The following is a 15052-nucleotide window of genomic DNA, read 5'->3' as shown; positions in this document are numbered from 1 at the left end:
GATTGAGGGGTCCCAGATTCAATTCCGGTCAAGGGCACATGCCCAAGTTGCAGGCTCGATCCTCGGTGGGGGGCGTGCAGGGGGCAGCCGATCAATGATTCTCATCGTTGATGTTTCTCTCTCTCTCTTCTTCTCCTTTCCTCTCTGAAATCAATAAAAATATTTTTAAAAAAGGGTAGGTTCAGTGTCATGGGCTTTAGCACAAGTGACTCCATTCGGATCTGTGGTTTTCTCTTTAAAACACTATCAACTCTGTGATCTTGGACAAGTCACTTCACCTTTTGGATCCTTGGTTACCTCATCTGTAAAATGGGAGAAAATTGCACTTACTTTACAGAGTTGTATAAGAATTAAATGAAATGATGTCTACAGAGTGCCTAATACCATGTCTGACACTATTAGACTTTCAACAATAATAGTAATTAGTATTATTGTTATTAAGCTATTAACTCTAGGATGTTCAGTTGTTTTGAAAAGTCCAAAGGGGACATAAAGGCTCTGAAGATAACTGTGTAAGTCTTAGAAATGGAAACTGTTTAAGAGGGAAGGGATTTTTAGGTATCCTCCAGGCTAACCCTCTCATTTTGCCATTTACTAAACTGTGGCTCAGAGAAGAGATTTGTCTTGAGTCACTAGGATCATGAAGATCAGAGCCGGCTATAGAAGCCAGGTCTTCAGATTCCCATCTTAGAGCTCTATTTCCATACCACCCTGCCTCATTTGTTACCATTCTTCATCATTTTGCATAGAGCTGAACCCGGTGTAACCCAGAATGACTCAGATGAGCCACATGGTATGGAAAACTCTGATACATGGCTTTGAATGCTATTAGAAACCCTGATTACTAGTTTCTTTGACAGAACCCATGGCCTCAAAGTAGCCGCCAGCATCCTCCTACTTCTCAGAACCTCTGTGAATAGGATGTTTCAACTAGATGATCCCAACAAACAGTCCCATTCATTTAAGGCTTTCTCATTTCAGGAGTGGGGAGTCCATACCCCAAAACAAAACAAACCAGGCAATTGTTGTTCCAGAAAGTACACCTTTAATAAAAAAGGAAAAATTTGAATTAATTTCCTTTGACAGCTAGCATTTATTGAATACTTAATACATGCCAGGGACTCTACTAAGCACTTTATATTTTTTATACTCTTTTTCCCCCCCAACTTAAAAAATTGTGGTAAAATATACATAATAACAAGTTTACCTATTAACCATTTTAAGTGTACCGTTTAGTGATATTAAGTACATTCATGTTGTGCAATCATTACCACCATCCATCTCCACAACTCTTTTCATCTTCTAAAAACCAAAACTCCATTACCCATTAAACAATAACTTCCCATTTTTCTCTCCATTCTAATGTGTGTGTGTGTGTGTGTGTGTGTGTGTGTGTGTGTGTGTGTGAAACTCTCAAGTCCTTTTGAACATCACAAATATTTAAAGATGAAATCTTAAGACATGGCTTCCACAGCTTTATGGGAATAAAGAAAATCGGCAATGGGAATCACATTTCATCCACCATCATACTTTCTATCGCCATGATTTGGACTACTCTAAGTACTTCATTTAAGTGGAGTCATACGGTATTTGTCTTTTTCACTTAGCATAATATACTCAAAGTTCATCCATGTTGTATCATGTATCAGAATTTCTTACCTTTTAAAGGCTGAATAAATATCCCATTGTATGTTTATAATGCATTTTGCTTATCCATTTATCTGTCAGTAGACACTTGGGTTGCTTCCACATTTTAGCTATGAACATGGAACTCCAAAAATCTGGTCAAGACTCTGCTTTCATTTTTTGAGGCTATATATCAAGAAGTGGGATTGCTGGATCATACAGTAATTCTATTTTTAATTTTTTGAGGAACTGTCATATTGTTTTCTATAGTGGTTGTACCATTTTACATCCCTACTAATAGTACACGGGGTTTCATTTTCTCCATATCCTTGTCAACACTTGTTATGTTCTGTGTGTGTGTGTGTTTTGTGTTTTGTTTCTGACTAGTTGTAGATCTATCCAGATTTTCTATTTGTTCATGATTAGTCTTGGTAGGTCTAATGTTTCTAGAAATTTATCTATCTTGTCTAGGTAATCCAATTTGTTGGCATTCAATTGTTTATAGTACTCTTATAATTCTTTTATTTCTGTTGAATCAGTAGTAATGTCCCCACTTTCATTTCTGATCTTAATAACATAGTCTTCTCTTTTTCTTAGTTTATCTAACTAAAGGTTTGTCAATTTTGATCTTCTTGAAGAACCAACTTTTGGTTTTGTTGATTTTCTCTTGTTTTTCTAATCTCTATATCACTTATTTGTGCTCTCATCTTCATTTTTTCCTCCCTTCTGCTAGTTTTGGGTTTAGTTGTGTGTGTTTTTTTCTAGTTCTTTAAGTTGTAAAGCTAGGTTGTTGATTTGAGGCCTTTCTTCTTTTTTAATGTGTTTATAGCAATAAATTCTCTCCTTAAGCAATGCTGCATCCCATAAGTTTTGCAATATTGTGTTTTTCATATTCTTAATCATCGCAAAAAAACTTAGACAGTAACTTTTTATATTTTTAATACTTGTAATGTTCAAAAGGACTTGGGAGTTCAGCTAGTTCAAACTCTCACAGGAATTTCTTTTATATAAACCAGACCTCTACTCTAAATACTTGGGGAGAAGGGAATGTGTGAGAAAAGTTCTGAGCGCTCAGATTTAACTGCTGCATTCCATTTTTAAAATCCTCACTTGAGGATATGTTATTATTGATTTAAATATATTATTGATTTCAGAGAGGGAGAGAGAGAAACATCAATGATGAGAGAGAATCATTCATTGGCTGCCTCCTGCATACCCACCCCTCAGGATTGAGCCTGCAACCCGGGCATGTACCCTAACCGGTAATAAAACCATGACCTTCTGGTTCATAGGTTGACACTCAACCAATGAGCCACACCAGCTTGGCTTATAGATTTTAGAGAGAGAAGAAGGGAGAGGGAGAGAGAGAGAAACATGGATGAGAGAGAGAAACATCAATCTGGTGCCTCCCATAGGCACCCTAACCCGGGATCAAACCTGCAACCTGGGTATGTGCCCTGACTGGGAATTGAACCTTCTACCTTTCAGTGTGCAGGACGACACTCCAACCAACTGAGCCACAACAGCCAGGGTGCATTCCAATTTTTTAAAAAGTTTTTTTTTTAAAATAATTTCATCTCATTTGATTTATGTAGAGTAAAATAAAGAGGAAGAGTATGGGCTTTGACCCATTTTTAACATTAAAAGAAACAAACATTCATTCTGTAACAGAATTCATAACTTAGAGTGTTTTGTTCTTTTTAAAGCCTCCAGTTAAGTTCCTATCAACAGTTCTTGGCAAAAGTAACCTTCAGTTTTCGGGAATGAATATAAAACTGACCATCTCAACATGCAGCCTTACACTAATGAATCTTGACAACCAACAGGTAAGATCATAAATGTCATTTATGGCTTAACATATTATCTATTTCTCTGTAGAGTCTGAGCACAATAAAGAGAATAAAGTTTCAGACAGTGTGCCTAAAATTTACTAAGGCATAGGGGAAAAAATCTGCCAAGGATTTATACATACTAATAATTAGAACAGCATTTCTAATTCATCACTGGGGCATTTAACTGCTTGCATACTTGCCCCTTACCTAATTGTCTTTGTAATAAGAACCAAAGTGCAAAGAATATAATAAATACCATTTGGTAACACCTATTTTTTATATTTTTAAATATGTTTTTATTGATTTTTAGAGAGAAAGGGAGAGGGAGAGAGAGAAATATTGATGAGACAAAAACATCGATCGGCTGCCTCCTGCACACCCACTCCTGGGGATAGAGCTCAAAACCGGGCATGTGCCCTGACTGGGAATTGAACTGTTGACCTCTTGGTGCATGGGACAACACCCAATCCACTGAGCCACACCGGCTGGGCAACACTTATTTTTTAATCAGTCGTTTATTACTCTCCACCAGCCCTTCCTGAAGAAAAAGCAATTTCACCCTAGCCCGAGTGGTGAACATTGTCCCATGTACCAAAAGGTTGCTGGTTTAATTCCCTGTCAAAGCACATACTTGGGTTGTGGGTTTGATCCCCAATTGGGGAGCATACAGAAGGGCAATCGACTGACTTCAGGTGAGGATTAAAAAAACAGAACAAGCAATTTCATTATCAGAATTAAGCACAGAGGAAGAATGATGTTAAGGTTAGTGTTCTAGCTAACTGAAATTTTCTTACAAACCTTGAGGTTGAAAGCTTTCTAAAATGCTATTGTATAAACATAATTTTTTCAACTTTGATACTGAGTTTTTATTGTTAACCTTATTTCTTAAAGAACAGCATTGCTTGTGTCCTAGTCGGTTTGGCTCAGTAGATAGAGCATCCACCTGTGGACTGAGGGGTCTCAGATTTTATTCCAATCAAGGACACATGCCTGGGTTGTCGGCTAGATCCCCAGTAGGGTGTGTGTAGGAGGCAGCCAATCAATGATTCTCTCTCATCATTGATGTTTCTATCTCTCTCTCCCTCTCCCTTCCTCTCTGATATCAATAAAAATATATATTAAAAAAAAGAACAGCATTGCTGAAGCAAATGTAAAAGACATAGAGGCAATGAGCTAAATGTGTACCTTAAAATAGGACACTTTTTACTTGCTTTATATTTTTTAAACTAAATTCCTTATATCAAGTTAGTTATGTGTGTTAAAGTCTAGTTTTTTCTTTCTAATACGTAATGGTTGGAGATTTTTAATCTTTAAGGTTTCACTGTGCCGAGTGCTGTCGATCAGGGACACGTGGAGGGTGTACTGTGTACTTGGCAGTGATAAAACACTAAGAGATTTTGAGGTCACATATAGGTTGAAATCCTGGCTTTGCTATGAATGAGCAAGTTACCCTACCACTCAATTTTCCTCATCAGTGAAAGAGCGGTATAGTAACTTTTCATAGAGTTTCTGAGGGGACAGATTTAGCAATAGTATGTCTCATGTGGTTATTTAGAGGACTAGGTGAGATCATGGATGTCAATCAATTAGCACAGTGCCAGTCACATGGTATCTATTATTATTATTTACCAAACATCCTTCTTTGAGACCTTTACATATACTCAGTACTTAATAGGGGAAGCATATTACATAACATTATAGAATTGTCAGTAACATATAAGTACAGTTACATAAATTTTGATTTCCTTTTTTTTTTTTTTTGCTAAAAAACTCACTTGTGTTGTTGAGGGCTGTTTTATTTTTTAAATTCAAAAGCAGAATTAAATACATTGGTTACATAATAGTATAAATCATCATAGAGGAAAATGCGTACTTTTATTAAGCAGTTCAACATAGATTCCTGTGTCATTGGGTCCTCATTGGTTATCCAAGAGAGGTGGCACCACTGTTAAGATGACAGGGGAACCTTTGGGGCTGTGCTTGGGAGGTGCCACACATCTGGGCGGAAGGTAAAACATTCTTCAGTCTTTCAGATGCTTTGTGTTCAAGACATTTGTAGACTTAAAATTTATTTTTAGTTTTCAACCTCGTGTATGGTACCAGGGATGCTCAATGCTATTAGTTATGAGATTTCATTGAGTATGGGAGCCCTCGACTTACCTCAGAGTTTTGTAGGGAAGGAAGAGTAGGCAGAGCCGGAACCCATCTGGTGACAGCCTTCTGTGCAGAGTCTAAAGAGCATTTTTAAAATGACTTGTTCCACAGGGTGACTGAGGAATGGGGAACTGAGGAAGCATAGGGTTGTGATGTGTGTGGCAGGGGTTCTAGTTTATTCTCAGCATTTCCTCATCCTCCACTGCCTTTTCTTCCCCAGGCCCCTGCAATTAGAGATGGTATCGCCACACGCCCATCATCTTTCTGGCAGAACCGAAGTAGGGACAGTGGGTGTGGGCAGCTTCCACTATCAGTGGTTACAGCAACGAGGTAGCTTTTCTGCACTGGTGCCACGGACTGGGGCTGTGTTCAGCTCAGGGCTGGAATGGTGACCAAAGTTAGGATCTCACGGATACACCACAGTTCAAATAATTTTGAACTATTCTGCAGGCCTGGGGGAAATGGCTTGGGGGCAGTGTACAAAGAGATGTGCCACACTCCAGATGCTTAAACTCAAGAAGCTTTATATATTCCATCAAAAGGGCAACTTCAGTGTTCGAGGCACGAAGGCAGCAAAGAAGGAACCTTATGGCTATAGCGTGAGAAAAGGATTTTGTAATTACATTCTCCTTTTAAAAAGCTACCCTTTGAAGTTCTAAGATAAATACAAAGATACACTAATGCCTCCCCCTCCCTTAACTTCTAAGATATACTTTGGACTGAAAACATAAACAGGTTCAAGTTTATAGATACATTCTAGATGACAGAGTTTTTATGGGTCAGATGGTTCACATTTATTTTCAGCCACTGAAACTTTAAAAATATAACTAGCCATTCACTTCCAGAAAACGTCTCATTGAACTTCAGAGGCAGGAAATAAACTATATTAAACGTGTAAAGCTTGCAGTTTTTAAAACCATATTTTGGGATGGCAAAATATATTTTAGAAAAGCAAGTTATAGGGTTTAAAAATGGTTTTTGTGTATTCCTTGTTTTAAAAATTTAAACAACAGACCTCCTTCACATATTTTAATACAGTATTTTAGGGCCTTAAGCAAAAATGTCAGTCTCAGTAGTTTCCATTCTTAGTATTTCTTTATTCATTTCTACATCTCCTACCACACAGCTCTAACAGCTACTGAAATTGAGAAGAGTAATAAAGAGGTAAGGAGGGTTAAAGAAAACCCAAACAGGAAATAGAGACATTCTTTAGTCGCAAATATTTACAGAGTCCAGGCAGGTAATGCAGTGTTTAGGCACAAGAAAAACCAGTGTTGTGCCAGGCCGGTGCGGCTCAATGGTTGAGCATCGACCTATGAAACAGGAGGTCAGGGTTCTATTCCAGGTCAGGGCACATGCCCAGATTGCAGGCTCCATCCCCAGTAGGGAACATGCAGGAGGCAGCAAATCAATGATTCTCCTTCATCATTGATGTTTCTATCTCTCCCTCTCCCTTCCTCTCTGAAATCAATAAAAATATATTTAAAAAAAATTTTAAGTGGTGCAAGCACAATAAACGGTGAGTGCCACTTGGACTCTGTTAGAGAGACAACACGGGGGGTCATGGCAAACAGAATACCTTCCCTGTGTAAAGGTGAATCAGGAGCTTTCTCCATGTCACTGTAGGTCAAGGACTGCCAGATCTCCTAATTTTGAAGAAAAAAGAAAAAAAAAAGGATGGAAACCTGAGAGTTTTACTGGTCTCTCGAGTATGAAGTGTTGGTCTTTAATTATAAGTATGAGCCAAACAAAACAGATCTGTCCTTAGGGCAGCCAATGCGGGATATCTGATTAAAGCAAGCATTTTGTAATGTTTATGAACAGATGCAGAAAATGCTCCCCAAATCACACTGCATACTCATAAGCTTAAGTTCCCTCTCTCCCCACACAAAACCAGGACCAGAATTTTCCCAGAATCCTTTCTTTAGTACCCATTAAATGAAGAGATATATTGCTTTTCCTAATCTCTATTACCATGTATCTCTTTAGTTTCCATTAAATGAAGATATCTATATCTATCTATCATCTATCTATCTATCTATCTATCTATCTATCTATCTACCTACCTACCTACCTACCTATATCTTCATTATTATGTTAATTATATATAATTATTCCTATTTTCAATTCAGGACTGAGGCAGAAATATTAAGTAATTTGTCTACTTAGAAAGCTAGTAAGTAGCCCTAACCGGTTTGGCTCAGTGGATAGAGCATTGGCCTGCACACTGAAAGGTCCCAGGTTCGATTCCGAAGGGCATGTACCTTTGTTGCGGGCACATCCCCAGTAGGAGGTGTGCAGGAGGCAGCTGATTGATGTTTCTCTCTCATCGATGTTTCTAATTCTCTATCCCTCCTCCTTCCTCTCTGTAAAAAAAAAAAAAAAAAAAAAAAAAAATATATATATATATATATATATATATATTTTTTTTTTTTTTTAAAAAAAGCTAGTAAGTAGTGGAGCCTAAATTTGAATCAGGTAGGTTGGGTCTAGTCTGTGATAAGGTTTATAATAGAAATAAAAGTGATTTTACACTCCTTACAGGGGTGTTAAAAATGGTAACAATTTATACCTTCAGTAAAGTAACAAGTATTAATTTCAGTGGTGTCTCAGTTCACTGCCTGTTTCTAAGACCAACAGACAACCATTAGGAGTCAGTTGCAGAATGCAGGTCTTTCTCCCCAAAGCAAGCCTTCAAACTCAACAGGGAGTGGTTTTCTCTCCCCCTCCTCTTGCTCCCCCGTCAGTCCCAGAGAAAGAATCACATCTCTGGGTTTGTGGACCTGTTTTTTTCTATTTCCTACATCTTCATCTGGAGATAAACGCAGCTGGTTATTTCATCGTTATTGGCATCCTCCCCTCCCCCTCCCCCTCCCCCCTCTCCCCTTCTAGTACTGTACTGTGCATTCACATCACACAGGCAATTGATTACTTATCCAGACTCACCTAACTGCAGCTGTGAGCTGTCTGAAAATGCAGTGCAAGTGAGGCATGGAGGAGGCTGGATTAAGAAGTTCTTTCCCCCATCTCTCTCTTCCTGCCCACCAAGCTAGTGTTCTTGTGATCATCCTTGTCAGTCCCATGTTTTACAGAAAACAACCCCCCTCTCTAAGGCCCTGAGTTGTCATGTTGTATTAGATGTGTCTCTTATTGCCATAATGGAGCAGGAACATCTAGTACCTCTTTATTGGTCCTAAGACCTGCCGATACACTGTTTCACCGGTCACAGCCTTGACAGAATTATCATAGAACTTTAGAACCTTAATAAGATAACCACAGTAACATGCTCACTAATAGGGCAGGTTTTCCCAGGTTGGCAAATTCTCTTATAGGAATTTACTAAATTTAGTTTCCCCAAATTAATTTGCAAATCACATATTTGAAGTGGGAACACTTTCCCTTATAGCGGTTAAATTTAAATCATAAAGTGGCTGCAATAATGCAATGAAATAGAATACAGTAAAAATAGTATATAAGGTGTGGATGCATACTAATTATTAGCCAAACAAAATACACAGAACAAGAAATTTTATTATCTCAAATGCTGGTGCATAACCAATAACAAGCTTAATTAGAGGAGGAGACAGAGGGAAACTTCAGAAATTTCTGGATAGGTTTGAAACCTTTGAAGGTTGACGGCATAACTGTTCATAAAGTCTTTTTTAAATGTAGGGCCTTTCTCTTACTTGACAATTTTCACTTAACAGTTCTTTCATGATGAAGTTCCACCAGTCTTTTCCCTGTAAAGTTAAAGGTAAAACAAAATTTCTCTAGGATATGAAGGTATTAGAAATAGTTTTCTTTATACTTTCACATACATTTTAATGTCTGAATTTGAAAATTTACTAAGAATTTCTTCATTTTTTTACTTTTAAAAATAATGGTCAAGATAATGAATTTCTTGAATTACAGATCACAACAGCTTTATAAATGATCAAGATACATGTACAAATAAAATTTCAGATGCCCTTAGAAACATGTTAAGATGTAGTACACATGATACATATTTCTTCTGGGGTTTGCTTTTTCTTTTGGGATACTAAGAATATTCACCTTATTATTATACACTAAAAAATTTAGCCTTTGATACCTATAGCTTGAATAGATCACAAAGTGGAATTTTCAAAGTTTTCTCAATAGGCTTTCTGTCCAATAAACTCAAAAGACACCTGGTGTCCTACGCTGGATACATTACTTTTTCTCACGCAATTAGTATCAGTGGGCTCTGGCACTGGCCGGCAGTTTGTCTTGGTCACGATGTATTCTTGCAAAACCATTCCTTCCAGTGGATGTGGAAGTCACTTTTCCCAATGCAAAGAAGAGAATCCGGATCAATCACAAAGTCAAAGCCATAGGTGTTTCAGGACAAACAGGTTTCAACAGTCCTAAGATCCTTTTTCTTCAACCGTTATTTTTTTCCCTTTTTCACAACTGTGCAGTCACTGCCCTATTCTATTCTGAAAAAACAAAACAAACAAAAAAAATTTTTTTTTCTTTGAAGATCAAGTTTTTCATTGGCACGGAACTATTTGGAATAAACCCAAGAGACAGTGGGGTGCTGGGTCTCCCCTCAAGTCGTTTCCTCCTCTGGAACCGCATTTAGCTACTCTTTGTCAATGATCTCATCGCAGCCGAGTTCTTCGGTCAGACGATTGACAACCATCAGTGAAAAGAGCTCTTCGATGAAAGCCAGCTGGTCAAACGGGGTCTTCTCGTAATGCATCTGAAAGCCGCCGTCCCCGGCCGCCTCTCCAGCACCGGGTGTTCTCAGGAAAATCTTGTTGGCTTCGTCCAGGGCCACGGACGCCCGGTAGCCCGCCCCGCGCCGCTGCGCCTCCTCGGGGTAGTCGTAGTCGTCCTCCCAGTCGTCGAATTCCTCGGCCTCAAAGTCGGGGCCGGCGAACAGGCCCGGCAGCTCCCCGGGGCTGGGCCGGCCTGCGAGGCCTCGGCCCCCCGCCGCCTCCGCCATGGCCTGCGCCCCCTCCTCCTCCATCGGGCCTTCCTCCTCGGGCTGGGGCGGGCCCCGGGGGCGGGGGTGGTTCGGGGACGGCTCCCGGTTCCCGCCGCCTACCTCCATCGGCGGGAGGTCACCCTCGCCGGGCATCACATCCATCTGCAGGTCAGTGCTCTCTTCGTACAGCTCGGACAGCTCGTGCAGGTCCGCCATGGCGCCAGCGGCTCGAGCTCGGGCAGGGCGTCTGCTGCAGGATCGGAGCGGCGGGCCGTGCGGTTGTGCGCGTGCCCCGGCGGCGTGCGCGCCCCCCGGCGTCAGGGTGACCCCCAGACACCGCCCCCCGCCCCGCGCGCGGCGCGGCCCCGCCGCTCGCTGTTTCCCGGGGAGGTGCCTGCGTGGCCTGGGGGTCTGTGTTTCCTTCGCTCCAATGGATGTCGGAAAAGACTGTGCTTGCGAGAGCGTTCCTTTGTCTCCGTGTCACTTGACGGCGTTGCTGCTGGTGATGCTACAAACGGGGAAATACGTGCCGCGGTAGCCACGCGCTGTCCTCCTCCTTCCCGCTGCCTCCCGCCTCCGCCCCAGGCCACCGCGTCTGCTCCTGGGTTTTAACTACCTTCTGTCCGCGCCAACGACTTCTGAGTCCACACCTGCAAACCACACAGGGTTCTCAACCACAAAGCAACATGTTAAGGACGGATCCTTTTTTTTCTTTCGATGTTCCTCATTAGGAAAAGTTAAATTTACCAAAAAAGCATATTGCCCGTGCTCTTTTAAAAAAGTTCTAGTGAGGATATACTTGGTCCCATTTCTTTTTGCAAGAGGTAACTTTCCATTATCATCAATTTGATGTGTATGCTTTAAATCCTTTTTCTTTGCATTCACCTGGACCTTAGTCCCTCGTGGGAAAAATCTTAACTTTTTTCAATGTCTCACATAACTGTCTTCAATAAACCAAACCCCTCAGCATTGTCTTGAAAAAAAAAAATATATATATATATATAGCACTTCATTTGTATAACTATACTATGGTTGACCTAGCTATGCAAAAATAATGTCCGATTTTTTGATGTTATAAACTGGCTAAATGAACGTCCACATATGCCAGTTTCTCTGGAATAAATACAGTATTTGGAAGTGGAAAGGTGGAATCATAGGGTATGCATACTTTAATTTGAATAAATACTGTCAAATTGCTTTCCAAAGTTGCTATACAAATATAAGTTCTAGCCAGCAGTGTTTGAGAATATCCACACCCTTGCCACACGTGATTTTGTTGAACTTGGACAGTTTTATCAATTTAATGTATCTTGTTTTATTTTGAATAGTCTTGATTTCTTAGACACTGATTATTTTTCAATTTGTTTATTGAACATTTGCATTACTTCTGAAAATTAACTGGTCTTACTTTGGGTTTATTTTTCTTATGGATACATAAGAACTCCTTATAAATTCTGACTATATGAATACTTTTGTTTTGCATGTTGTAAATATATTCTCTCTTCCTGTTGTTTGTCCTGTTTTAGGGTTCTTTTCTAATACAAATTTTTAAAATGAGTTTTTATGTAATCTAATTTGAGGGGATTTTTGGTTTGTCTTCTAATAAGATGGGGTTTTCCTACATCAAGGATCACAAGCATAATCTTTTATCTGCCTTCTGATGTATTTGTTGATTTTTTAATGAATCAAACATTTATATATATAGATAGTATGAGGACAGGACTTATTTATATATATTTTTCCATATAAGCCAGCCAACTCCACTAATTTAATCACTTATCATTTTGTCTGTTAGATGCCACCTTTATCAGACTAAAAGTTCATGAATATGTGTCTGTTTTTAGACTTTGTATTCTAATGAAATCCGTAGTTTTATAATATGTCTTGCTTATAAGGAAAATCTAGTCTCTTTGTTCTTTTTAAAAAAACACATTTCCATTGATTTCAGAGAGGAAGGGAAAGGGAGAGAGATAGAAACATCAATGATGAGAGAGAATCATTGATTGGCTGCCTCCTGCATACTCCCTACCAGGGATCGAGCCCACAACTTTGGCATGTGGCATGTGCCCTGTGCCCTGATCGGGAAAACCATGACCTCCTGGTTCATTGGTTGATGCTCAACCTCGGAGGCACACCAGCCAGGCTAGTCTCTTTGTTCTTTAAAATTTTTCTTTAGCTTTTTTTGCACAGTTATTCTTCCATGTGAATTTTAGAAGCAGTATGAAAAGTTCCCTAAATGACATTGGTGGAATTTTTAGTGGAATTGCATGGAAATTACAGATTAATTTGGGGGAGAATTGACATCTTTACAATATTATCTTCTAATCCATAAAGATGATATGTATCTTTTTTATTTTTTGCTTGTTCAGGTAGTATTTATGCCTTCCAATGAAGTTTTTAAAAAAACTTTACACAGTTCTTTTTAGATTTATCTGTAGTTACTTTTGTAAATGTACCTCCTCTACCCCCAAATACAGTGTCTAATTGGCTATTGCTGATATAAAGGAATGATCTTTGTATGTTGATTTTGCTTTTAGTAATCATTTTAACTGAAATGTAAATATCTATAATAATAAGTGTAATATGCTAATTAGGCCAGACAGCCGAACGACCTTCCAAATGACCTTCCGGACAAAGCCGGGGCTGCGAGGGCCGAGCCCCTTGCAGGAATTTCGTGCATCAGGCCTCTAGTAGAAAACATAAATAGAGAAAAGTTGCACACATAATAATGATTTTCACAAAATGAACATACTTGTGTAACTATTACCCGGATAAAGAAACACCATGTAATTCCAGAAAACCATTTGCTCTCTCTTCCTTTGCCCAGAAGTAACCAATATCCTGACTTCAAGCAGGATAAAATAATTTTGGCCATTTTGAACTTTATATAAATGAAATCATTCAGCCTATATTTTTTTGTGTCTGGCTTCTTTTGCCCAAGAAGCACATTGTTGCTATTAGTAGTTCATTGCTTGAATATCACTATAGTCGTCACTGTGACTGGTTCCAGTTGCGGGCTTTTATGAAAAGGGCAATGCTTATCGTTTTAGCATACCGTTTGGTGCACATATTCACACAATCCTGTTGTATAGACATTTAGGAGTAGAATCGCTTGGTCATTTTATATAAGCTACTTGAGTATATTCTGTTAAACACTTTTGAAGACAGGACTAGTTAACAGGTGCACAGTTGATATTTTAATGCACCCTCAAAAACAGTATGACAAACACATTTCTGCAAATAGGTCATTTCACCCTGTAGATTATGAACAAGTGATCCTAGAATCTCAAGTAAAAGAAACAATCTTCTTAGTTAAATAATGCAGTTCACTTGAATAATGTTACTTCATATTGGAAATCTTAGTGTTAATTTCTTAGGATACTTTTGGTGGTGAATGACTGAAAATCCAATTCAAACCAATTTATATAAATATAAGTTAACTAGAAAAAATGATAAAGGGGGACAGGAATTGTATTGGTTGAAATGATGAAACAAATGTTACAACCAGAGTTTTTATCTATTTATTTATTTTTATCTATTGCATTTATTGGGGTGACATTGGTTAATATAGTTTTGTAGGTTTTAGGTGTACAATTCTATAATACATCATCTGTATATTGTATTGTGTGTTCACTACCCCAAGTCAAGTCTCCCTCCACCACCATTTATACCCCCTTTACCCTCTTTTCCTCTCCCCACCCCCTTTCCCTCTGGTAATCACCATACTGTGGTCTATGAGGTGTTTGTTTTGCTCTTTGCCTTAATCTCTTCACCTTTTTTCACCCAGCCTTCCCACCCCCACCCCTCTGACAGCTGTCAGTCTATACTTTTTTTCTATTTTCCAACTCTCAGCTGATTTTCTCCAGAGGGAAAGCTTCATTTTTCCAGTAGGATTTTCCTACCTGTCAGCAAAAGATGGCTCCCAGAAGCTTTGTGCGTACATGGTCCTTAATGGCAGAGAGAGAGGTATCCTTTCCTGTTGTCCCTATCAGTTTCTCCCCAAAGACTTAGATTGGCTCTGCTGTATCCAGATGTTTTCTGATTGGCGAGGCCTGGGCCATGTGTCCACCTGCAAGGAGAGAGGCAATGAGACAGGCATGTCAAAACCACCTGAAATCTCATGGTCTAAGTGAGATTCTCATAAAATGTGGGTGGACTGGTTTCCACAGGGATGCTGTCCAGGCAAACACAAAGCAAATGGATGTCCATTACTGTTAGATTGTATGTAACTAGGAGTAATTAATTTATAGCATCACACATGTTTAATTGTTTATGTTTTCCAGATTATTGCAAATCATCATATGCAGTCTATTTCATTTGCCTCTGGAGGGGATCCTGTAAGTATGGATTCATTAAGGTCTTTTTTTGTAAGAGTTATAGAAACTTCCATGTAAAGCATGTTAGCCACTACATGTGCTCTTCAAATACCTTACTAGAATTTGTGAATAGCTACATGTAACAGGTAATTAAAATTTTGGTTTTGACAAAA

At 39.1% G+C, this 15052-nt stretch overlaps 2 protein-coding genes across 3 annotated transcripts in view; one reads left to right on the top strand and one right to left on the bottom strand.

Annotated features, from left to right (window-relative positions):
- Window positions 1-15052, top strand: part of SHC4 (SHC adaptor protein 4) — a 117412-nt gene that overhangs the window by 61902 nt on the left and 40458 nt on the right. The window contains exons 4-5 of one of the 2 annotated variants that reach the window (XM_079769815.1): window positions 3333-3452; window positions 14847-14900. In XM_079769815.1, coding sequence (XP_079625941.1) covers window positions 3333-3452; window positions 14847-14900 — 174 coding nt within the window. The remainder of the gene's footprint in view (window positions 1-3332; window positions 3453-14846; window positions 14901-15052) is intronic. The other variant, XM_079769816.1, reaches the window with a different exon arrangement.
- Window positions 9126-11126, bottom strand: EID1 (EP300 interacting inhibitor of differentiation 1). Its single transcript, XM_079769819.1, has one exon. The coding sequence runs from the start codon at window positions 10777-10779 to the stop codon at window positions 10216-10218; it is 564 nt and encodes a 187-aa protein (XP_079625945.1). The 5' UTR covers window positions 10780-11126; the 3' UTR covers window positions 9126-10215.

This window comes from Cnephaeus nilssonii (assembly GCF_951640355.1).
Source record: "Cnephaeus nilssonii genome assembly, chromosome: 4".
Lineage (NCBI taxonomy): Eukaryota > Metazoa > Chordata > Mammalia > Chiroptera > Vespertilionidae > Cnephaeus > Cnephaeus nilssonii.
The sequence above is the reverse complement of the archived record's forward strand: the minus strand, read 5'-3'. Positions and strand labels throughout refer to the sequence as shown.

Coding starts and splice junctions, on each gene's coding strand:
- EID1 (XM_079769819.1), bottom strand. CDS start 10,779: ATGGCGGACCTGCACGAGCTGTCCGAGCTGTACGAAGAGAGCACTGAC.